Genomic DNA, 25,868 nt, shown 5'->3' with positions numbered 1-25,868 from the left:
GGGGCCTGCCCTACTGGGTGAATGCACCATCTGCAAGCAGCACATGCCCACATTTAGATAAACTGCGCTCCAGTGGAAAGTGAAGTTAGTGAACAGCTACAGGTTCCTCAGCTCTGAGCTGACAACCATGCAGGACCATTACACACTGGGCCTAATGGTAGGAGAGTTAAGATTGTGTCACGCTGGCTTTCTCAATCACCATCAACAAATGAACGAGTTGACATGCCTGCCCCCCCATGTGAACGTTTTTATTGTGGGATATGAAGAAGGAATTACTGACTAACATTGTTTATAAGGAGCTGCTTTCATTGTCTTAATTTATTCATTCACTAAGAACATTATGCATTCAGAACAAAATCTCAAACAATTGCTTTTCAGAGAAAAACATGCCGCCTACAAGAGAGAGAGAGACTCCACGCTTCACTTGGTGCTGCCAGGTCAACCTCAAAGATGTTTTAATCCTGGCAGTCCAAGATGGAGAGGTATATCTTATATACATCATAATGACTATCATCACGTGTTGCTGTTTTTAAACCAGATGCAGATGATATAAAATCCTAAAGTGGTGCAATTATTATGAGGCACTTCCTTATGGTCCTCTGCAGACAAACAGGCACACAGGATGACAAGAACTGTTCCTAGTGCTTGAAGGCTGTAGTGAATAAGTACCCAAGAGTATAATGAGCAAGAGAAGTCACCCCCCATGGACACTAGGCGGCCTGTCATTGGGTGACAAACCAGAGGAGAGACATCAACAAACAGCAGTCCTCCCTGATCTGATCTCTGTGACATTCTTTATTGCCAGCAGCAACCTGGCTTAAAGCCAGTAAGCCACCACTCTCAGCCACCTGACCTTACCTGACTTAAGATGGATCATTCAGAAGTCAAGTTGCTGACCACCCACATACAATGGTACATGTTCTCATGTACCCAGATAGAGATAGAGGGGGTGGGGCTGTATACTGTATATGCTATGCTGTATGCATGTAGGCCTATATACACACACACACACACACACACACACAGATCATAGTGCAACGGCATATATTATGCTGTCATTGCTGTCAAAGTGTGCATACTCTTAATAATTTGCTACTGTTTACACCCACCTCTGTTCTTCCATTAAGAGAGGTATGCTAAATTTCATTTTATATATAAAATGCATATCTTAGCATCATATCTATATCTTCACAAAGTACCCTACTCAAATGCACTGTAAATGGGGACTGGGATAGCTCTGATCCATAGCTCGAATGCCGTGAAATGAAATTAAATGGCATTAGAGCTATGGACCAGAGCTAGGACTGGGAGTGCAATTATTCATTTTGTAGTAATTTAATATAGGTTTATTATTATTTTGCCTAACCAATGGGGAAACCATTCATTTCCCACATAACTTAAATAATTAAACATTAGTCTAATTAACGTACAGAGCGATCATCATTCCCATTCCCCCCTGTAATAACGTGTGCTTTTCAACTGGACTGGAACACCCATCCCCCACGCACGGTCGGTCGCTGCATTCCTCTCTGCAACGCAGCCATGAGCCATCATCAGTGGGCATGCGGAAACAGAGACAGACAGGGGGGGCGCTAGAGACTGTAGCCTAGGAAGAGAGGGGGGAGGTGGATGCAAAAAGCCAGGGTAGGTCGCTCTTTGTTTCTGGGCAGAAGGAGTAAAACCAAGAGACATTGCACCCGGCGAGGCATCATTTATTCCCCAGAAACTTGGTGCTCGAGTAAGTCCAGCGATATTTATTTTTTGTTTAACGTTGACCCGTGTGAAACAGCCATTATTATATTACTATGTGGTTTTTATGTGGTTGGTTTTGATGGCGGAACAATGAGAGCTGAGAGAGCGAGAGAGAGACAGTACAGTGTACAGTGGCGCGGCAGCAGAGCAGAGTGAGAGCAATGAATGAGCCGATGTGTTTGTTGGAAATGTTTTTATTGTAGAGCGGAGGTACGGGAGGCGCGTGGGATCAATCAGCCACGGTGGATGAATGACTGATGCGCTCACCTTGGCCTTTAATCGCCGCATTTGGACCCAAACGGCCGCTGAACAGCGCAGTCTGCGCACATAGAATTGCTCGCAGAGAGCATGGTCGGCTAGGCTAGATCGCTAGCAGGCTAGCAGCGTTAGCATTTCTCATCATCATAGCCAGTCAATGTTGTCTGTTGTGGCTTGGCATTAGCAGCCGGTTTCACCGAGCCCGACAGTGCTAAGAAAGGTTTTATTTGCGTTTAATCACACTGTAGCTGTTCTGTAAGGGCTGGCCACGGTGTCCGACGAGTGACTTTAAGTTATAGGACCATTTAAAGGGGTTTAAATTAAGTAGATAGAAGAACATGATGATAATAACAACAAACATGACAACAAAAGCTGTCTAGGCCTGGCTAGCGATAGCTTAGCCATTTGTCTGTTAGAGTAAACAAAACATTGTGTTATTAAACATAAACATTCAGTCAACTGTGCAGCAAACGACGAGTGTAATAGACAGTGTTTATTTTCAAATGACTATGTATTGTTATTAAAAATAAAAAACAGCCCGGTGTCCAGTTCTGACGGGTGTTTTGTTCAGCGTTGTCTTCTAAGGCGAGACATTCTTTTATGTGTTTCCTTAAAGGGAGATACTATGGATCAGAGCTAGGAGATACCATAATGCAAACATATATAAACAATAAATACATACAAGTAATGTTGCATATTTATATAACATAAATAAACTTGTAAAAAAGGGGAATACGCATGAAACTGGACAATAACGAATAGTAATGCAAATCATTTATGTATTTGTTTTTATATTGCATTAAAATAAACAAAATGCTTAAAGGCTTTGTTATTTTATTTCCTTTTGGCCACCCATTATGTTTGTTATCCCCAGTTAGTGTAGTCTCAACCTCTGTTCCATTGATGTGTATTGGCTACTACTCTTATTTATTATAAGTGTAATCACTGCAATCAGGAGCATTTCATTTTCACTTCTGAAAGTGTTAGTGTATAAATTAATTTGGTAAATTTTAGATGTATTGTTTGTTATTGATGATGGCTGATGGGAAGAAGGATCTGTCAGTGCTTGCCTTGAAGCTGCAACTGGATATAATGGATTTATTTATTTATAAATATTATTTGTGTGCCTTGCATTAATGAAGAGGTGGAATAGCGACAAATACTTGTTTCAAATCTATTTGCCCTGAACTGGAGGTTTGTGTAAATGTAATTTGTGTCTACCAATGATGTCAATATCATCTTGGAAGAATCTGGTCAGAGTCATCTAATAGAGTTGCGATATTGAGGGGGCAGAAAACAGCCCGGTCACGTGGTTCATGTACTCCAATGCATTCCGTAAACTTCCGGTTGTCCCTATTTGAAGCCTTCAAATGGGGACAAACCAATAGAAGTCTATGTAGAAGAGCCGCCATTGGACTGGCCCCATGAAGTGAACAGAGTTTGGGTAACTCTGTCTTACTCTATGGCTCTGAATCGTGCATGCCGTGTAGTAGCAGTGATTAGTAGTGAGTAGACTAGTGATGACAACCTCTTGCCTTTCCAGAGGAGTGCTTGCTGCTGTCACACATTCCTGATCTCCACTGAGAGATGTCCACCCCAGACCCACCGATGGGAGGGACACCTCGGCCAGGGCCATCCCCAGGCCCTGGGCCCTCTCCAGGAGGCATGATGGGCCCAAGCCCTGGTCCTTCTCCAGGCTCTGCCCACAGCATGATGGGCCCCAGCCCAGGGCCTCCTGGGTCCGGACACCCTCATCCTCCACAGGGACCCACAGGATATCCTCAGGACAACATGCACCAAATGCACAAAGTACGAAGGTTTACGGTTTTCACTTGTGACTTACAGCTGTGCTTCTCAAACATTTTCATGTCAAGGACCAAGGACCCCCAATATAGTATGTGTATATAGGTATAGTTATGCACATGCATAAAGTGAGTGGCAAAGTGAGTTTAACTTTGAGGAACGCAATCCAATGGGACTTTTCTGTTTGGATGTATGGGCTGGCGAGGGCCAGGCCAGAAAGTCATTTATTTGCCACTCGGTAGGCGTTCCCACATAACTTCCGGGTATGATGATGATGTCACATGCATACCTTCTATACTAAAATAAAGATTTTGTGCCAAGGCCCCCAACAAGAGAACATTTGGCAATGTTTGAAAAAAGCAGATCTACAAGCTCGCAACGTGTCACGATGCGAGCGTCACATGTGAATTTATTAGGTTAGACTATTTTAGAATAGCAAAAAGTATTTAAACTCATTTACTAATTTTGATGGTGACCTGCTTGTAGTCCCTGGCAGACCCCACTTTGAGAACCACTGGTTTACTGCGTCTTCTGTACATGTGTTGGTCAACCTCCACTAAGTAACAATTATTATATGAAATGTACACCGGGGGGAAATTTGACCAATAGTGTAAGAATGTGTGTGTGTGTGTGTATATATATTGAAACCTTGGTTTGAAGACAAGCTATTGATCTTATGCAGACCGTGGCCATCTTGCCAGCAAGGTGCTAACTAGGTGCAACTTCCCACTATTGGAAAGTTAAGAGAACCGCAGTAAAGCGCAGTGATTTCTTAACCAATTCATTATAATTGTAGCTTTGTCGAATATAAAATGTTCAGCTTTCACCTCAGTAATTGTTTTATGGACTGCTGTTATATTGGCTACATTGTCATTCATTCTGTCTTTCCTCTGTAGCCCATGGAAGGCATGCAGCAGCATGAGAAGGGAATGCCTGATGATGCTCGGTACGCCCAAATGAAGGGGATTGGCATGAGACCAGGTGGTCTCAGTGGCATGGGACCTCCGCCTAGCCCCATGGACCAGCATTCCCAAGGTATCAGACAGACTCCTGTTTATAAAGTTATTTTTTCCATTGGTTGGGCAATCAAATATAAAACACATTAATGTCGTCTTGATCACATTGGTTGGTTTGATTGGTGAAAGCTCCAAAATAGAATGTTGTATTGTAAATGAGAAGCAAACTTTAGTGTTGTACTGATGCCTAAAGAAATATATCATGATTTTTTTGTAGTCAATTACAAGAATCAATAGATCAATGTGTACGCAATCACATCGAAGTGGAATATAGACGAGATGTATGAGTGATCTCCTGGGGCCATGGTTGCCCTCTTGTCATTAAAGATTTAAAGGAGAATTTCATATTAGAAGGCTTTCTTACCTTTATTTGCAGTTGTTACGTTCCCACCAAAGAGGTCCAGGTGTTATTTTGTGCGAAAGTGCATTATTGGCTATTTCCCCTAATAGAAGCCCTCAATGTGGGTTGGGTTTTTGTGCTAATTCGCTTATTTCCATCGAAATAAGTAGTAAAGTGCGCAGCTTGGGATACTATTTACATTATGAAGAGAGGATATATATACACAAAGAAAATAGATTTTTGAGCGATGGAAATAAGCGAATTAGCACAACACCCGATAGCCCCATTCAATGCAATTCATTGAGGGCTTATGGTAAGGGAAATAGCCAATAATGCGCTTTTGCACAAAACACCTGGACCTCTTTGGTGGGGACGTAACAACTACAAATTAAGGTAAGAAAGACTTCTAGTATGGAATTCTCCTTTAAAGGACAACTTTAGTTTTTTTCAACCAAGGTTCAAGTTTTAGGTTGTTATTAGACAAAGAAAAAGGTGAGTGATTTCTTTTTCATTTGCTGCTTTCTTTCGTTTTAGCGATTTTTGACAGGGGGGCAGGGGCATTCGAGCATGGGGCTGAATACGTCCTTTTTTACACATTTTTACGGCGATTTCTTTATTAATATTTACTATAGTCCTACTAGACCCCAGTAAATTACATCTGTCCACAAATGATCACAGGATCCACTGAATGTGATGGTAGAGGTACTAGGGGGCTCCCATACTGTGTGTGACAATATGTCAGTTTATCACATTCAATAGATCCTGTGATCTTTTGTGGCCAGATATAATTTCTTGGGGTCTAGTAGGACTATAGTAAATAATAAAAAAATATTTTTTGTAAAGAAATACATATTTAGGACCATGTTCAAAGTGTTAAATTGCTGTATATTCCCATTGTAATCATTGCTGTAGAGTATTTGTTTAGTAACTTCTCTTCAGCTTTTTATTAAACGGAAAATACATTTTCATGTCAGGATACCAATTTCATCAATCAGGAGAGGGAACTCATGCAGGATGAACAAATGAAGTGATGATACGTGAAAATGAGCAGAATCTAAGCTATAAAATTGGATGTAACTGAAAAGGATCAGGTGCATGCAATCGCCACACATTATTTTCCTGTACTTAAAATGCTTGCAGAATGTTAGATGTTAATGCGGATGTTAGCCTGCATTATGTTTTGAATTACAATAATTACAACAACACCACCACCATAACATAAGAGAGAAACGAGCACAATGTGTGCATGTGAACCCATCCAGCCAGTTCGTCCTCTTGGTTTGCCATAGGTTTTCTCAGTTAACAGGTTCAGCAGACAGCCGGGGGGGGGGGGGAAGGGATTCCCCTTTCACACAACAGTCACATATGGTACCAAAATACCCACTCTGTCACCTAGGAAAGGATGGTGTGGAAACAGAACAGAGAGGGAGACTGGAGAGAGAGGGAACCACCCCTTGATATTACAGGCAGCTTCCAGTCTAGGCTGGTGTTATTTGTATGCATCTGATTATATTAGGTAACTGAATGGTTTGTTGAGGCTTCCATTTTTTATTATGTCCACACAACCTATTCATGCCAGTATTTGACATGTTGCCATACTGTGGTTGTCTTTTCCTTAATCAGATCAAAATCACTTTATAATTAAAAATGTGAGGTTCATGTGAATTTTTATGTCTGGTGCCTTTGACAAGTTATGATGCAGAATGTAACATTGAACACAATTGACAAGGTCCATACAGGGTAGGACTTTCACATTGGAGCAACATTACATAGTTTCCCAACCAGTGTGTCCCGCACTTTAGTGTTCCGACTGAAATAACTGGGTGTGCCATATAAAATTTCGACCAAGAACACGCAAACGCATATCGTTTTCATGTAGAGCATTTCCATGTTTACACTCTCACTTCCCAGACAAACATAGATTGTCCTTACCATCCCACCCCCCAAACGCTGTGATGAATGCTAGAATGCTCGCCTCAAAACACAGTCGCCTCGGGCATACAGCCGGCAGAATGGTCTCTGCCTGGTATTCCTAAACGTGACCTCAGTAAAATGTTAAAAAACTAATCTTATTCCTAACCTTAACCTCAGTAAAACTGTGCCAAAACCTAAACCCAGTAAAACTGTGCCAAAACCTAAACCCAGTAAAACTATGCCTAACCCTAAACGATAACCTTATCCTTAGTAAAAACTAATACAAGAACCGCCCCACCGAGTGGTCGGCGTGAGGTTGGTGGAAAAAAACTAGGGCAAGCGTGTTTTAACACTATGTGCCCTTTCATTCTTTCAAAATGGCGAAGTGGGGTGCCCACATTTAGACCCACATTTTGACAATATTATTTTTTACCAAGACGTCCACAGACATCCTGGGCACTACATGCGGTAGTTCCTAGGACGTCTGTGGACGTCTTGGGCATATATTGTGTTAAGGCAAGCATTCCGGTTACCGCTGTGTTTGGTTTAGAATAGATGCACAGAAGGAGTGTTCAGATCGGTTCAGATCAAGGTATATAAAAAAGGTGACACTAAGCATGTTTCCATAAATAAGGCTCTTACGAATACAATTCTGAATGGAAACGCCTGAAAATGCGAAAAGTCTTCCTTTTTCGCAAAAACACTTGCAGGGGGTGGATTTTTGGGCTATTTCGAAAAAGTGAAATGCGCAAATGGGGTATGGAAACACTTTGCGGAAAAGATTTCTAATTAGAAAGCATTGAACTCGCATTATATCGCTTTTGAACAGTTTGAAAAGAAAAACAAAACAAAAAAACAAATATGCAAGGTTATCTGTCTGCAGGCTCTTGCTCTCCCCCGGTGAGAGCGTTGATCATGGAAGTGATATTTATCCAAAACAACAGAAGCGACATCAACACGGCCAAAAAATTACCGTCCTCGCACATCGCGTCCATTCACAAAAGTCGCAGGGCAGGGGTCCCTGTACTTGAAAACAAAATTATACCAGCCCCTGTCAAGTCAACAACACACGCCTATTTATTTAACAGACAGCCTCATCAGTGGATGGAAACAAGAAAAATACGCTTTTCTTTTTTCGAATTACTTACTATTACTTACTATTACTTCCTATTTTCGAAAAGTCTTGATGGAAAAGCATCTACTGACGTCATTTTCGCTATCATGCAATTCCAGCCGGGAGATTTGTCACACTGGGGTGTCGAACTCACACTGGAAGTTCGGTGAAATTACTTTGGAGTCTATGAGTGCCGGCTGGACAGCTTATGAACCAACACTATTGAGACCTTTTAAAATACTCTGCTCAGGAAAATAAAAGAATATCAAACATTTTTCTGCTGTGTTGCTTTTTTCGATGTGTACACTGTATAATTGTATAGAGGCATCTAGGTATCTCTCAAAGTACATTTCTGAACGTATCGCGAGACTCCACCTTTTCCTGTCTGGCAACCAAATTTAGCGATACCTCCGCGACAGAAATGATACCTGCCACTGTTTAAAAAAATTAAACATACATAAAATTATGTACTGTGCACATCGACTAGCAAGTGATTAGAAAACAACCTGTCGTATGTCTTTTATATTTGTAAACCGATTTTATGACACAGGTCGCGATCGTTCATATTGTATTGGTTTGTTCTTGAGCTTCCTTCAGATCGGGAAGCCATGCAGAGAATGGACTTGGTAGCTTCAACGGTCAAAACGTTTTTTTCTCTTTCTTTTTTATGGTCAATGCGAAGTATTAGCGCTGATAATTGGGTCATGGGTTAACACGTTGCATTGGAAAACATTCATATTTATGTGTATTCTTAGTACCAGACGACGTGTAAGATGTTTTACTCTGGGAAGGTTTATATATTTGTAGGCCAAATACAGTTTTGTAATGTTCATGGTTGCATCTTGTGTAAATGAGAGAAAATATTTTGTTCCTCATACATTGTAGCAGAAAGGTATAGGCAAGTGATCTAGCAACTGAGCTATCCGGATGAAATGGTTTCCCTATAGATATAGGCTGAATTTCTCTTCACAACTATTAGAACACTTATTCCTGGTCGTTAACGTTAACTGACAATATTTATGTTCTTGTTCTTCCTAGGTTATCCCTCTCCATTGGGGGGCTCAGAACATGCCCCAAGCCCTGGCCCAGCCAATGGCCCACCCTCTGGCCCCATGATGCCTGTAGGCCCCCCTGGCCCTGGGAGTGGCCCGATGGAGGGCAGCGGGGACCCTGGCCAGGGCATGGGCCAGCCCAACCGCAGTGGTCCCCAGGGACCAGTTGGGCCTGGCGTTGCGGGAGGGGGACCAGGTGGTGCAGGCGGACCCACTCCTTTTAACCAGAACCAGCTGCACCAACTCAGGGCCCAGATCATGGCTTACAAGATGCTGGCACGCAGTCAGCCTCTACCAGAGCACCTGCAGATGGCTGTGCAAGGCAAGAGGCCCATGCCAGGCATGCAGCAGCAACCCATGCCCAACATGCCACCTTCCACTGGGCCTGGAGCTGTACCAGGAGCTGGTCCAGGACCAGCTCAGGCCAACTTTGCTCAAGCTAACTATAACAGACAGCATGGTGGGTTCTTATTTCCCATAATATGTATTTCTACTGAATGATCAACTAAAGACAACACAATGGTGTCAAACAAAGAATGTGTATGAAGGCTGAACAGAGACCCCTGGTGGCAAGATGTGATTATGTTGGTGTGTTGCCTCCCCATTTTGAAACCATTCTGTTCTCATGTATAGCATTTATGTTTGCAGGCATGGTAGGTCCAAATATGCCTCCTCCTGGACCTGCAGGTGTTCCTCCAGGCATGCCAGGTCAACCTACCAACGGACCTCCCAAATCATGGCCCGAAGGTAAGACTAGTCTTGACAATTGACCAACTTAAACGATCTTTTTACAGTGTCACACAAGGCATCCCTCAACAGTGCCAACACTGCCCATAGCAGAGAACAGGCATGCACAAAACAAACCGTACTGGAGCAAATAACTATTCCATAAACTGAAACTGGCTTTTGATTTTAGAGAGGCCATGCTTTTGAACTCTTGTACACACAGCAAAGGTGATGTCTCATTGTGAATCATGTGTTTTAGGGCCCATGGTGAATGCTGCTGCACCATCCAGTGCCCCCCAGAAGCTGATTCCCCCTCAGCCCACCGGGAGACCCTCTCCGGCTCCCCCCTGTGTGCCACCTGCTGCCTCCCCGGTCATGCCTCCACAGACGCAGTCTCCAGGGCAGCCTGCCCAGCCTCCGCCTATGATGCTTCACCAGAAACAGAACCGTATCACCCCCATCCAGAAGCCCCGCGGGCTGGACCCAGTAGAGATCCTCCAGGAGAGAGAGTACAGGTCAGCATTAGGAGGCGCTCCATTAACCACTTAAATCCTATACTGAATTGACCCCCAGGGATTTCACTCTGCTAAAATGTCTTCGCGGAAACTAGCCGATCTACATGATGACACGTAGTTTTGAGCTTGTAGATGGGCTATTTTTGCAGACAGAGTGTAATTTCAACCAGACCATACCACTGGTCTGGTCGATCTCATGATGTTCCTGACATTACTGTGTCAACCATTTTCTAAATCACACAGTTTGTTTTATTTAATTGGAGAAAACCCATCGGATTCAGCTCATTTCTGTACTGTATGGAAACTAGCTTGAGATACTTTGTGAACTTCGTGTTCGCAATCGTAACCGTAAACGACGGCTGACAGGATGATGACACAGGATGTGCTGAATCTACCCAGTTGGACTTATTTACTATTGGTGTTTGATCGCCTTATGTGAATTTGAAATGTTTTTATTTTTTTCATATTAAATTTGTATTTTGTGCATCAGGCTTCAGGCTCGTATTGCGCACCGCATCCAGGATCTGGAACATCTTCCAGGCTCCCTGGCAGGAGACCTGCGCACCAAGGCCAACATCGAGCTCAAGGCCCTGAGGCTACTTAACTTCCAGAGACAGGTACGCAGGAATTATGTCGCTTAAAATAAATGTTATTATTTTATGAATTATACTATAGACCCGGCAGTGGCTCAAAGTGGTCGTCTGGGAACTGGAAGGTTCTCTGTTCGATAACGGCTCATCTTGGCATCGCATAATACAGGTGGACACCTTGCATGGCTGCCGCTTGTGTCAGGGTGTGTGAATACGAGGCAACATTGTATGCCTCGAGACTGAATTTCCCAACTTATTTTGTACCCACAGCTGCGTCAGGAGGTGGTGGTATGCATGCGTCGTGACACAGCTCTGGAGACTGCTCTCAATGCTAAGGCCTACAAGCGCAGCAAACGGCAGTCACTACGTGAAGCCCGCATCACAGAGAAACTGGAGAAACAGCAGAAGATTGAACAGGAGCGCAAACGTCGTCAGAAACACCAGGTACACGGAGAGCTGCGACTGTTGCAGATACATTGGGCTTCTTTCACTAAGGGCCCAGGGGCCCGCACATATTTTGTACTTATGAGCATTTTGTCTGATCATCAATCTTGTTTTGTCCGTGAATTTGGGCAGACGTACAATACAACTCGCATCTGTTCTAGAGCAGATAATAACCAATATCCAATGTTTGTAACCGGTGGTCTTGTGTGTCATTGTTTCACTAGGAATACCTCAATAGCATTTTGCAGCACGCCAAGGACTTCAAGGAGTATCACCGCTCCATCACAGGGAAGATCCAGAAGGCCACCAAAGCCGTGGCCACATACCACGCCAACACTGAGCGCGAGCAGAAGAAAGAGAATGAGCGGATTGAGAAGGAGAGAATGCGGAGGCTCATGGTGAGGGCTACATGCTGTGAAAGCATGTGCAATGCATTTAACCACAGTATTACTATCAAAAGAAAATAAGTATTTAATTTTAAAAATCATAACATTCTGACAAGTCAGACATTACATTTAGAAATGCACAGTTTAAAATGTTTAAATAAGCGGCTATAGAAAACTGAAAAATAGCAAACCTTGATCTGTCATTTAAGAACAGACATAGCGATGCTCTAAAACCTAACGGTCATGATGATCTGATGGCACCCAGCATACAACACGCATAATAAAGATGTCTTGTGTGTTGTAATCCAGGCCGAGGATGAAGAAGGCTATCGTAAACTCATTGACCAGAAGAAAGACAAGCGTCTGGCCTACCTACTGCAACAGACGGACGAGTACGTGGCCAACCTCACAGATCTGGTGCGGGCGCACAAGGCCGAACAGGCTCTCAAAGACAAGAAGAAGAAGAAGAAAAAGAAGCCCAAGGTGAAATGAACTTTAAATTGAAGTATGTATATTGAATTCAATATACATATTGGTTTTTTATGCATGTCTTTTCGATCTTTTCGAACTTCTCCTCAGAAGCCAGAGAATGCAGAAGGTGCTTCTGCTGCCATTGGCCCCGACGGAGAGGTGAGTTTGGAGGAGAATTTGTTTAAATTTACCTTCCTGGTTAACCACATTAAACCTGGTGTTCGCATCGCATTTTTTTTCATGTGATGAAATATGTAGGGCATAAGTGGTTACCATTGTTTATTTTCTTTATATACTCAACATTATATATACTCACTTTTCACCATGTTCCTTCACACCGCTCACCCTGTCTCTCGCCCCCTCCCTTCTCTCCCAGCCTTTGGACGAGACCAGTCAGATGAGTGACCTGCCGGTAAAGGTCATCCACATTGACACCGGGAACACCCTGACCGGGGTGGAGGCACCCAGGGCAGGTCAGCTGGAAGCCTGGCTCGAAATGAACCCTGGGTATGTCACCCGTCTGCGTCATGCTGAAGGAGATTCTTGGTCTTGTTTTTTTTTTGTAATTGAATGTTTTTGGTCAGTATTTTTGGACCGGATTGTGTAGCAAAACAGGGGCCGGGTGGAAAGACATGCAAATTCAGCTTGGGACTTTAGGATTTTGGGACACACTATCCAGTCATATTCTGGCACACCCCTAATCAATTGAATGTTTGACACACACATTAAGTCCATCAAACCAAGATGTCATTGCCTGAAAAGCCAATGGTTTTGGCGGTGTGTCTCAGTGATATTCGGCCATGAGCAGTGGCCATTCACCCGACTGAGCATGTCGAATCGGTGGCGGAGGGAGTTGGTGAGGCGAAAGCTCTGTTTAGCCTGAGCAAATCGGGGCACAAGAAGAGAAGCAGAAGTTGGCACCAAGCCAACAAAGAGGACACACAGACGCAAAATTGACCTCAATATAATGGCACAAACGTTAGTCATTTCCCTGTAAAATCCTAACCGCCTTTTCTGTCCTGCAGGTATGAAGTGGCTCCACGGTCAGACAGTGAAGAGAGTGGTTCAGAAGAGGAGGAAGATGAGGTTTGTCACTACTGAAGTGTAATGGCACCGAAATGGATTGTTAACACGTGACTTCTACAAATGTTTGACACCTCTGGTGTTTTGTCCCTGTCAGGAGGAGGAGGAGGAGGAGCAGCAGGCCCAGCCGTCCACCACAGCTACAGCCGTAGCCGTAGCCGTGGAGGAGAAGATCAAGATTCCTGACCCTGACGGTGCCGACGGTGCCGACTGTAATGAAGGGGACGTTAAGCACATCATCGAGTAAGACCCCCATTTGATATAATTTTGTATCTCTGTGACCACAATCTACACTGTAAAATCCTCAGTGTTTATAATCTACTCTAAAATCCCCAGTGTTTATTTAACTCTTGAGAGTGTACACTTTCAGAGTTACAGACTCATAAGGGTCCATTTGGACGCCTGGTTGTTGAGAAACAGTGCTCAAGACCTCCGACATCTGACCGCTAATAGTTATATTCTCTGTTAGAGAGATGTGACTGCTAGTAGATATATTCTCTTAAGTCTAAGACATCTGTTATTAGACTAGTACTGTACTTGGCTAAATCTAGGGCTGCAACACCATTATTTTCATGATCCATTTACTGTATCTTTTGGTAAAAACAAATTAGTACAGTTTGATCATTCATATAGCTCCACGTATTACTTGGTTTATTAGCTTGACTGAATAATGATATGCTGTTTGCTTACTAAAATTGGGGAAATAACCCTATTACTTGCTTTTTAAATCCGATGCTGTAGGCAGGATTGTGGTTCGTAGTATAATTTGAGTCTAACTCCACAGGCTGTTTGTTGACAATAAAAGAAGCTCTAAGTGTGTTTTCTCTGTGCTACCAGACATGCCAAACAGGACGTGGATGACGAGTATGGCAATGCAGCCTTCGCCAGGGGCCTGCAGTCCTACTACGCTGTGGCTCATGCAGTCACTGAGATTGTGGACAAACAGTCATCACTGCTGATCAACGGGGAGCTCAAACATTACCAGGTGCGCTGCTGATCACCTCAGATAGTTTATATAAACAATTACATTTGGCTGTAAAAAAAAAAAGACCCGGAGATGGTTTATTTAAACAATTACATTTGGCTGTAAAAAATGTTTGCAATACAAAGGGGTACAAAAAGTTCACAAATATTGAATATGTACTGTATGTGTGAAGATAGATTTTAAAGATATAAAATGATACTACTATACAATTAATCTATCACAAAAATGGGACTGAAATGTATATTTGGGAGTTCCTGTCTCCCATTTAATTCCTGGTGAAACCCAGAACAGCCTGGTTGCTAAACCAGGCTCTGGTTCTGGTTCGGGAACTGCGCCGCTGCAGAACGGAAAGCACTGCAGAGGGTGGTGCGAACAGCACAGCGCATCGTGGGAGGGGAGCTTCCCCCGCTCCACAAACTTCACGAGAGATGTTGTGTGGCTAAGGCTGAAAACATCATCATTCTATTTGTCAACAATTAGACTGCTGAACTAGGTCTGGTGACACTGCACAGACTGAACTGAATTTGTCTCTTGTTTTAATAGAGACTCTCTATATTATACACGTAGGCCCATATTACTTGTGATGTGACAATAAAGATTGATTCTGATTCTGAAAGTAACTGGCCGCTTCTCTTCAAAGGTCAAAGGTCTGGAGTGGCTGGTCTCTCTGTACAACAACAACCTCAATGGCATCCTGGCCGACGAGATGGGCCTTGGGAAAACCATCCAAACCATCGCCCTCATCACATACCTCATGGAGATGAAACGCATCAACGGACCCTTCCTCATCATCGTACCACTCTCGTAAGTCCAGGCCCAGTATGAGATTCACATTCCAAAGGCCAGATATTTCCTATATCTCAGTTCAAATACATTTAATCAATCGACTATGATATTGGTAATGTAACAGAAATCTATAAAGCAGTAAGCTCCACAGCATGTAACATTTTCTTATTGCCACTAGAGGGCAGCATGTAGTAAGACTATTCTGAGAGGATCCTTTTTGTGGTGTTTTCAGAACTCTCTCCAACTGGGTGTACGAGTTTGATAAGTGGGCACCGTCTGTGGTGAAAGTCTCCTACAAGGTTAGTAACTCTTTGGGAACCTTCAATTACTTTGTTTAAGGGTGGCAGTGGCTCAGGGGTAGAGTGCCTGGATGGGAACCACAAGGTTGCCAGTTCGAACCCGGGCTCCCCCAGAGTTACTGTCGAAGTGTCCTTGAGCAAGACACTGAACCCCTAATTGCTCCCGATGTGCTAGTTGGTGCCTTGCATGGTTTCCGCTGCCATTCACACAGAATGTAATGCACAATCTATGTAAAGCGCCTTGGATAAAGGCGCTATATAAATGCACCATTTACCATTTAAGAATGGGGCGCGTCATGTTCGATCTATGATATTAATTAAGAGTCTCTGAAGTCATGGTCAGGTACTCTGGTCAGTAAACAGAAAATGATTTAATCCTGTTTATTTTTCATGGCTATCTTTATATGTTTTGAGTTGACCTGGATTATCAGACTACAGCCAAAATCATGATACAAAAATGGAGCATCCAGAGTGTACGATGTCTGGTTTTTATTTTTATTTAATATTCCACTGCCAACACCTAAATATATGGTGTGCATTATCTCCCGTCATTTAAAAATATTTCCAGGGCTCGCCACAGGCTCGTCGAGCATTTCTCCCCATCCTCCGCAGTGGCAAGTTCAACGTGCTGCTGACCACATATGAGTACATCATCAAGGACAAGCAAGTGCTGGCCAAGGTAAGATGATCGTTCGTCCCCGTCTGTCCAACATAATACTCACGTGGCCATCCATCTTAAACCTCAATAGCGTTGCATTGTGACACATTGTGAGCTTGTAAATGTGTTGCAATATGTTTGATTTATTTTTTTTCATTTTTACATTTTGAATTTTTGGTGAATGTTTCCTGTTTCTTTCAATGTATTTAAAAGCATATAATGGCACACAAAATAAGGGACACCAGGTTTAAGGTTTGTTTTTGTTAATAAACTTTAGTGAAGCTCACTGGACTGTACTTAACCCCACAGCTCCGTTGGAAGTACATGATCGTGGATGAGGGCCATCGCATGAAGAACCATCACTGTAAGCTGACCCAGGTCTTAAACACACACTACCTGGCCCCACGGCGCGTCCTGCTGACTGGCACGCCGCTGCAGAACAAGCTGCCCGAGCTGTGGGCGCTGCTCAACTTCCTCTTGCCCACCATCTTCAAGAGCTGCAACACCTTTGAACAGTGGTTCAACGCACCCTTCGCCATGACCGGAGAGAAGGTAAGCTTTTGTGTGCCAAGTCTTGTACTTCCATTTATTTTGTGAAAGAATGAGGAAAAGTTTGGACATCATGCTCATACTTGATTTAATTTAAAGTCGGGGTAAGGTCTAAAGTTTAATTTAAAGTCGGGGTAAGGTCTAAAGTTTAATTTAAAGTCGGGGACTAAAGGTCTAAAGTTTAATTTAAAGTCGGGGTCTAAAGGTCTAAAGTTTAATGTAAAGTCGGGGTAAGGTCTAAAGTTTAATTTAAAGTCGGGGTCTAAAGGTCTAAAGTTTAATGTAAAGTCGGGGTAAGGTCTAAAGTTTAATTTAAAGTCGGGGTAAGGTCTAAAGTTTAATTTAAAGTCGGGGTCTAAAGGTCTAAAGTTTAATGTAAAGTCGGGGTAAGGTCTAAAGTTTAATTTAAAGTCGGGGTAAGGTCTAAAGTTTAATTTAAAGTTGGGGTAAGGTCTAAAGTTGAATTTAAAGTCGGGGTCTAAAGGTCTAAAGTTTAATTTAAAGTCGGGGTCTAAAGTTTAATTTAAAGTCGGGGTCTAAAGGTCTAAAGTTTAATGTAAAGTCGGGGTAAGGTCTAAAGTTAATTTAAAGTCGGGGTAAGGTCTAAAGTTAATGTAAAGTCGGGGTAAGGTCTAAAGTTAATGTGAAGTCGGGGTAAGGTCTAAAGTTAATGTAAAGTCGGGGTAAGGTCTAAAGTTAATGTAAAGTCGGGGTAAGGTCTAAAGTTAATGTAAAGTCGGGGTAAGGTCTAAAGTTTAATTTAAAGTCAGGTTAGTTCTAAAGTTAATTTAAAGTTGGGGTAAGGTCTAAAGTTTGCTGCGTAATATTGAGGGTCAAAGGGGTATGTTGCCTGATTTAGACATCTGTTTGCGTGTGCAACATGTTTTTTAAAGACATATTTTTATGGTTTAGTTTAGGAATTGAGTAATGAATGTAGTGAATGAAAGTATTGTATACTAGTATTGTGTTCCCCTTGCATTATTTCATACCCAGACTGACCGTAGGTTTTGAACATTTCTCCTCCAGGTCGACCTGAATGAAGAAGAGACCATCCTGATCATCCGTCGTTTACACAAGGTACTCCGCCCCTTCCTGCTGCGTCGACTCAAGAAGGAAGTTGAGGCCCAACTGCCTGAGAAGGTCAGCTTATTTTACATTTGACTGAAATTCACGCGGCTTCATCGTTTTGTTGAGTTTTGTTTTGCTAAACATTTCTCTGTTGGTTTACAGGTGGAATATGTGATCAAATGCGACATGTCAGCCTTACAGAGGGTGTTGTACAGACACATGCAGGCCAAGGGTGTGCTGCTCACCGACGGCTCAGAAAAAGACAAGAAGGTAAGGGTGTGAGTGGAATTGTCATAAGAGCTCTTTCATGCGTGGCCACTTTAACCACTAAAGCCCCATTTAACCACATGTCTTATTATGGGGAGAACATTTGCATTAAGCTCACAATGTGCCGCATTTCCGATGTGTTGTGAGCTTATGAATTGGCATTGCAACACATTATGTAGATCGCAACATATTTATGAAGTAAACAAAGCAGTTAGTCAGCGAAACCTATGACTAGTAGTGGTCTAAGAATGTCTTTATTTGAGGACGGCCTCAAAATGATTTTGTTTTTGTCTTGCAGGGTAAAGGCGGTACGAAGACCCTGATGAACACTATAATGCAACTGAGGAAGATCTGCAACCACCCGTACATGTTCCAACACATTGAGGTAAGATCTGCAACCACCCGTACATGTTCCAACACATTGAGGTATGGTGTCCAACATGCAAACAACATAACTGGACAATTCTTAAATCATCAGTCATTTTAATTCAGATATGTTTGTCATTGATTTTATAGGAGTCTTTCTCGGAGCACCTTGGTTACTCTGGTGGAATAGTGTCAGGGTAAGTAGACTTTGGTGTTGTCTTATTTGCCTATGACATGATTGGTTAGTGAGCCCGCCTCGGACTCTGGAGGTCCCGGAGGTCCCATGATACGATTCCAGCTCTCTGCAAAGTGTCGAAGTGTCTCTGACCAAGAGACCCCCATTTGTGCTCCTCTGTGGGCAGCACTCAGCTGGGTGAATTTCCCTGTGGGATATGATGGGTATCGGATGCCATGTTGAAAGTGTTTACTGGTTTCATGTGGTGTTAAACTACTAACCCACTTTTCGTCCTGTCTGCAGCCCTGAGCTGTACCGTGCCTCTGGGAAGTTTGAGGTCCTGGATCGTATTCTGCCCAAACTGAGAGTCTCAGGTCACAGGGTGCTTCTCTTCTGTCAGATGACGTCGCTTATGACCATAATGGAGGACTACTTTGCCTACCGCAACTTCAAGTACCTGCGTCTGGACGGTAGGGCAATCACGAACACAGATTTTTTAAATTTGACTTTGAATACCTATTTGAATAGCCTATTATTCATCCAATACAAATGATCATTTCTCATTAAAATGCTGTGTTGTGGCCTGGGCCATGGCTCAGTGGTCCAGGCACCTTGGCTGGCAATCCAGTCTGGCAGTGTGCCGCGGGTTCGACTCCCGAACCCGACGGCCTTTGCTGCATGTCTTCCCCCCCATCTCTCTCCCTATTTCCTGTCAGCCTACTGTCTTGTCCCTCCATAAAAAATTTAAATTAAGGCGAAAGCCACAAAAAAAAAACATTTAAAAAACGCTGTGTTGCAAGTCTTGAAAACATCCAGCGAGTAAAGGGTTAAATAATGTAGGCAGGGTTGGTCAAATAAGAGTCATTGATTGGCTTTGAGAGGCTGTTAACACTGCAGCTGTGTGTTCTGATTGGACTGAACCCAGATCAGCCAGACTTTATTGGTGACACACTCCAAGTAAGTGCAGTGTAAAACGTTATTAAATGGACGTGATTTGAAATGACGTGAATGCGCTACTTGTTACAAATGAAGAGAGAGAGAGGACGTAGAATACGCACAGATGGGTGGGTGCTGGGCTAAAGAGACTTCAGTTTACAGATGGATGGAGCCCGCACACCATAGTGTACAAAAAGTCTTCTTCATTCGTCTTTTTTTTGGTACCTACTATGGCGTGCGGGCTCCATCTGTATACAAATTATAAGAGAGACGGAACAGAACTAACCAAAAGACACACAAGCAATAGCTAAACACAATATTTGGGCCCAGTTGCAAAACCAGATGGAGACACAAACATGCTGTTAGTGCTTGTATTTGAGGATTGATGTATTTGGTTTGTAATAATTTTCGGTGCGTTTGACTGTAGGAACCACCAAGGCAGAGGACCGTGGCACGCTGTTGAAGACCTTCAACATGCCAAACTCAGAGTTCTTCATATTCCTGCTCAGCACCAGGGCTGGAGGCCTGGGCCTCAACCTGCAGTCTGCCGACACTGTCGTCATCTTCGACAGCGATTGGAACCCTCACCAGGTATGCCACACAAAGCAGAGTGTACCTTAATCTATAGGATATTCACATTCAATGTTTTATCTGACTGTGGCCCCTAACAAGATTTCCCCTTTTTTATTTAACCACTTACCAGTAAGTCCTATTTAATTTCACTACTTAAGCCCTATTTAAAGTGGTTTCTGAAATAGTAAAAATCTACAAGGTCACAACTCGGAAATAATTTGTATCCCATATAAACTTCCCTTTTTCTTTTTTAACTATGTGTTTGGGATTTTATGCCTTTTATTGATAGGATAGTATAACTGTTGAAAATGGGGACAGTATATTCAGTTGGAGCAGGGTACAGCATTGAGTAAACAGAGCTATGTCACATTGCATCGTTATATACACGTGGGGCCTCTACAGAGGGCCCCGTTGGGCACTGGCCTTCTTGGAACGATGCAAGTTGGAAATGCATGCCCCACCCAGATATTATGTACGTGTCCCTTTTTATGCCCAAGTATGTGTCTCTGATATATTTGTATAGTGGGCAGGTGGTTAGAAAGTGTAGCTCAGTTTCCACCATATTTTCTGTGCAGTGGGTGCATAGTGCGTCTTCCCTTGAGAGCGGGGTCTGTCTGTGGCGGCCTTTCTCTATTGCAAGGCTGTGTTCACAAAGCTCTAGTCAAGGCTTTCCTAAGTTTTGGTTCGTTTACTGTGCTCAAGTATCCAGCCAATGTATATTCTCTTTTTATAGCTAGATAGCATTCCATTTTGCTTTGGATTCCACAACAAACCTCTCACGTAGAGTAAACCACTCACCAATCTCTTTGCGTCCCGTCTCCTCCACCACAGGACCTACAGGCCCAGGACCGAGCCCATCGTATCGGTCAGACCAACGAGGTGCGCGTGTTGCGCCTCTGCACTGTTAACAGTGTGGAAGAGAAGATCCTGGCTGCGGCCAAATACAAGTTAAATGTAGACCAAAAGGTCATCCAGGCTGGCATGTTTGACCAGAAGTCGTCAGGCTGTGAGCGCCGGGCATTCCTTCAGGCTATCCTGGAACACGAGGAGCAGGACGAGGTCGTTGTCGGGGCAGATATACCTCCTCCGGTCTGTTTTCTTTTTTTATTACGGCAGTTTTATACTTTATTGTTGATAATTGTTGTTGTAAACAGTGGTTTATGGTCTTCTATGTGCAATTTAGAATTTTGATTCTGCAAATTATTTTCCCTTTCGTTAGGTTTAAGAGCACTATTTAATAGATAACTAGTCTAGTACTGCTAAAGAAAAATGTAGAGACCGTGCTTGGGAGTCTTAACATGCCCATATGTAGAGACCACTTTAAATTTGATTTTCAAGCTGATTGAAAGGGCACTAGCTGTTAGACCTGCAATGGAGCGTAAAGATGGATGGAAGACGTTCATTTGACAAAACACTGCTGTAAGGATGAAAAACATGCAGGTAACAGTACAGAATAACAGGTAGGATAACACAAAGTTAAAACAATATTTCTGGTTCGTGTACAGGAGGAAGATGAGGTGCCTGACGATGAGACTGTAAATCAGATGATCGCCAGGAGCGAGGAAGAGTTTGAGCTGTTCATGGTGAGTCCTCCTCTGTGCTTCATTATACAATCAACAAGAGTTAAGATGTTAATGTCTGTTGACTCAATCCTCCCTTTCACTGGCCCCTCTCTTCACCACCAGCGCATGGATATGGACAGACGCCGCGAGGAAGCCCGCAATCCCAAGAGGAAGCCTCGTCTGATGGAGGAGGACGACATGCCCACCTGGATCCTGAAGGACGACGCTGAGGTGGAGAGGCTGACATGCGAGGAGGAGGAGGAGAAGATGTTCGGCCGAGGCTCCCGGCAGCGCAAGGAGGTGGACTACAGCGACTCGCTCACCGAGAAACAGTGGCTCAAGGTCAGACGCTCTGAGGATTCACCACAGACTGTTTGCCATGTGGCTACAAGTGTGCCATGGAGTTATAGCATGCCGCTCAGTTTTGTCCAAATGTGATTATTAACATCTACTTGACTGTTGGATGTTAAGCTACAACTATGCAGGGTAATTTTGTTTTGGGGTCCAACAATGCAAAATGTTCTGTCACCAAATGGAGTATCAAGTTAAAACGTTGATGCCTGTCATTTCTGAATTACACTGAAAGAGATGGAAACCTATATTTCTACGGTGGAGTTGATTTAGCCGACAATTCAATCCAGTTCAATTTACGTTTTGCCTTTAAATCAACGCCATCCTGTGACTCACTAAAACCTCTCCACCCCAACAGGCCATAGAGGACGGCAACCTGGAGGACATCGAGGAGGAAGTGCGTCACAAAAAGACGACCAGGAAGCGCAAGAGAGACCGTGACCACGATGGTGGAGCCTCCACGCCCAGCTCGAGCCGGGGCCGAGAGAAGGATGAGGAGGTGAAGAAGGCCAAGAAGCGTGGACGTCCACCTGCTGAGAAACTCTCGCCCAACCCCCCCTCCCTCACCAAGAAGATGAAGAAGATCGTCGACGCCGTCATAAAGTACAAGGACGGGTAAGAAGTGAACGCCTCGTTTTCTCTGACGTGAAGCTAATTTTAAAAATCATAATGACCATTCTGGTAAAACAGAGTAATGGAGAATAACGTCAATACTTTGTCTTCCCCTGGAGGCTGGATGTTGAGCACAGTCATCACTGTTCAAACACAAGTTCAAGTTCTGAAGTGTACAGATATGATGGAACACAGGAATGGGGAGGGGTGTATATTAAAAGGAAATAACTGGAGTTTGCAACCTTAGGAAATGTTTTAATTTGTTTATCACAGTTGCTGTTGAAATTGTATTGAACTCATCCTTTTCAGTAAGTATTTCAGTCAGACTGCATGTTATGTTCTAAGATGCTTAAAGACTAATTTATTTTGTACTTTGTAATTGGAGTAGAGGTAAAACACTGACCCACCACTGCAGTGTCTTTGGTTAAATTCCCTTGCCCTGGCCTACACCATGCATAGACCAGCAGTAGGGGTAGCAACAGGGTCCACAGTACACATGGGGAATTGGCATTGACTAAATAGGGGTAAAAACACAAAAAATAGTTTTTTGTTGAGCGAGGAAGTATAAATGAACCGTAGGATGTTATCTTATGTTGTGTTAAGGCTCCATCTTCCCTTTCTCTCTTACAGCAGTAATGGGAGACAGCTGAGTGAGGTCTTCATCCAGCTGCCATCGCGCAAGGAGCTGCCAGAATACTACGAACTCATCCGTAAACCTGTGGACTTCAGGAAGATCAAGGTCTGAACTGGAAACCACTCATCCTTTTACTACTAACTAATTTCAGGAAGCGAAGACATTGTCATTTTGAATGTTTTTCATTATTTTGGTGAGTCCATAAGATGAGATGGTTTTGTATTTCCTCCATGCAGGAGAGGATTCGCAGCCATAAGTACCGCAGTCTGAACGACCTGGAGAAAGACGTCATGCTGCTCTGTCAGAACGCCCAGACATTCAATCTGGAGGGGTCTCTGGTGAGTGTCTGTGTCAGCCATCATGTCATTGACCTTGCTGTACTAGACATTAGATGACATGGATCCAAGTTCTCAATCGCCACAGCTGATTTCAGTCTTTTAGATTTAGAACTTTTAAAAGTCTTGGCTTTCTCTAATCTACTGAGAGATTGAAATTCTGTTATGTTCCTGGAACGTAAAGAAGCCCTGGAGATTTCTTGACCTCAATCCAAGAAGAAGCTTTTATTTTTAAACCCCTGCATTGACTTAAAAGTATTGTGCAACCCTAGTGTTTGTCAGGGAATCGGCACATTTCCCATTTGATCCCGGTGTTAGAAGTGTCCTTGAGCAAGAATCTGAATCTGAATCCTAACTGCTCCCAAAGTTTAGAAAAGCGATTTAGTCCATTCAGAGTATCTCCCTGTGACTCCTCCCCGCAGATCTACGAGGACTCCATTGTACTTCAGTCGGTCTTCACCAGTGTGAGGCAGAAGATTGAGAAGGAGGATGACAGCGAGGGAGAGGAAAGTGAGGAGGAGGAGGAGGAGGCTGACGAAGGCTCAGAGTCTGAATGTGAGTCCTGGAAAAGCATACCAGTCACAATGGTCTATCATCTCTGTCGAAATCTTGTCCAATAGGGACATGAGTGGCATGAATGTGCTCCTCATGCCATCCCTTCTCCCTCTGTCTCTCTCTCAGCTCGTTCAGTGAAGGTGAAGATCAAGTTGAGTCGGAAAGAGAAGGGTGAACGAGGGGGGAAAGGCCAGCGTCGGCGGGGCCGTGGTGCCCGGGCCAAACCTGTGGTGAGCGATGACGACAGCGAAGAGGAACAGGAAGAGGTGAGAGAACACGGCGCATACCGCCATTGACAAATAAATTGATTGATTTTTATTTCGTGACAGAATTAAAGTTCAACACAATATTGTGCATGGTACACTGAACTCTTTGCTAAGGCTGAGAAAAATGCCCTTTTCTGTGAAGTTTGTTTTCTTAAGTAAAATAAATCCTGGGGTCCTTCGGACATGTCCAGTTGGGGGTATGCCGAAGTCTGTTATGGTAATGTGTGAATAAAGCATGATACGATGTGAGCTTACATTAGTTTAAAAACGTGTTTTAAGTAAAGCATTACATTCAATGAGAATACACTTGCAATTGCATAAACTTTCAGATCATGCTATGTTTCGCCTGGTACTAAAGTGACCATATCTGCTCTTTATATGTGTCTAATATCACTGTTATATTGCGGTATACATTGTAAATAACTTTGAACGGTTGCACTTAAACATAGGAGTTTGAAGTAGCAGTCCGTTAACCATTTTATGTTCTGTACTCCAGGAACACTCGGCCAGCGGCAGCGATGAGGACTGAAGACAAACCTCTAGACCCGACAAACGGCCAACTGAAGACCCTCGACTGGACCCCATATATTTTACTTTAGATAACACAACGGGCAGACAGCCAGAGGAGGAGCACTAGTTTTACCTAGATGAGCTGATTTCTAGTGGGACAAAGGTATTCTCATTAAAGTTAAAACGATGAACTTAAAAAAAGAAGAAAAAAAAACTGTTCAACAACGAAGGCTTTACAAACCTTCCACTTCAATATTTAAGCAGGCTGATATGAATAGTAGAACTGTGTATGTCTTTTTGCCTTTTGTTTTCTCCTATACTATGATAATTATTGGCAGGGCTATTAGACTGATCGTGGACCACAAGGAGAGATAAACTGACTTTTTTTAAGTGGTATTATTTGTTTGTCTTATTCTGTTTCTTCTGAGACAAGAACGTGAACCAGAGTCACTGTTGTTTCCTGAACTGAGTCCTTTTGATTTTGTTTTGTTTCATTTTTTGAATGCATGTCGTGCGTGTCAATGGAAATGCACCTGGATGTGTCGTTCTTTATTATCTGTGTTTAATTTAAGACTACAAGCAGGATCGCGGTTAATGTCCCATCCTGGAGCTGCTCCCTCTGTGTGTTGAGGGAGGGAGGGGTGGATGGGACTATTACTCGTGTAGGTGTCACTGGATTCCAAAAAGTACAATAAAGGCATCTCATAATTAACTTTTTGTGATTTAACTGCATTGATTTCCTTCTATAGCAGTGATTCTAAACGTTTTTAATTTCAAGGACCCCCAGTTTAATATGCATTAGGAAAAAACCCCAACTTTTTTTATTTTGTTTTACAACTTAATGTATAGATTTGACATACAAAATTGTGCATAAGCATATTGCACCAGCAGTTCGTTTCTCAACCCCTAGGCATGCG

At 43.2% G+C, this 25,868-nt stretch overlaps 1 protein-coding gene across 3 annotated transcripts; it reads left to right on the top strand.

Annotated features, from left to right (window-relative positions):
- Positions 1–1,515: 1,515 nt before the first annotated feature.
- On the top strand, positions 1,516–25,663 carry smarca4a (SWI/SNF related BAF chromatin remodeling complex subunit ATPase 4a). 3 transcript variants are annotated; one of them, XM_079521014.1, is made up of 34 exons: positions 1,516–1,738; positions 3,554–3,819; positions 4,710–4,848; positions 9,236–9,709; positions 9,898–9,996; positions 10,235–10,490; positions 10,981–11,107; positions 11,351–11,524; positions 11,749–11,922; positions 12,220–12,393; positions 12,490–12,540; positions 12,758–12,888; positions 13,407–13,467; positions 13,568–13,707; positions 14,302–14,449; positions 15,090–15,253; positions 15,468–15,534; positions 16,103–16,213; positions 16,502–16,744; positions 17,768–17,881; positions 17,972–18,079; positions 18,375–18,461; positions 18,593–18,639; positions 18,921–19,087; positions 19,981–20,144; positions 20,958–21,215; positions 21,632–21,709; positions 21,812–22,030; positions 22,398–22,654; positions 23,282–23,390; positions 23,522–23,623; positions 24,043–24,175; positions 24,302–24,441; positions 24,938–25,663. In XM_079521014.1, the coding sequence occupies exons 2-34, from the start codon at positions 3,598–3,600 to the stop codon at positions 24,968–24,970; spliced, it is 4,971 nt and encodes a 1,656-aa protein (XP_079377140.1). In that variant the 5' UTR covers positions 1,516–1,738; positions 3,554–3,597; the 3' UTR covers positions 24,971–25,663. The 3 variants fall into 3 exon arrangements, with proteins under 3 accessions (XP_079377140.1, XP_079377138.1, XP_079377139.1); XM_079521012.1 differs by having other exon boundaries at positions 13,562–13,707; XM_079521013.1 differs by having other exon boundaries at positions 1,517–1,738; positions 12,493–12,540; positions 13,562–13,707.
- The last annotated feature ends 205 nt before the right edge of the window (positions 25,664–25,868 follow it).

This window comes from Electrona antarctica (assembly GCF_951216825.1).
Source record: "Electrona antarctica genome assembly, chromosome: 14".
Taxonomy (NCBI): domain Eukaryota; kingdom Metazoa; phylum Chordata; class Actinopteri; order Myctophiformes; family Myctophidae; genus Electrona; species Electrona antarctica.
Note: the sequence above shows the minus strand (reverse complement) of the source record. Positions and strands in the feature narration are given on the sequence as shown.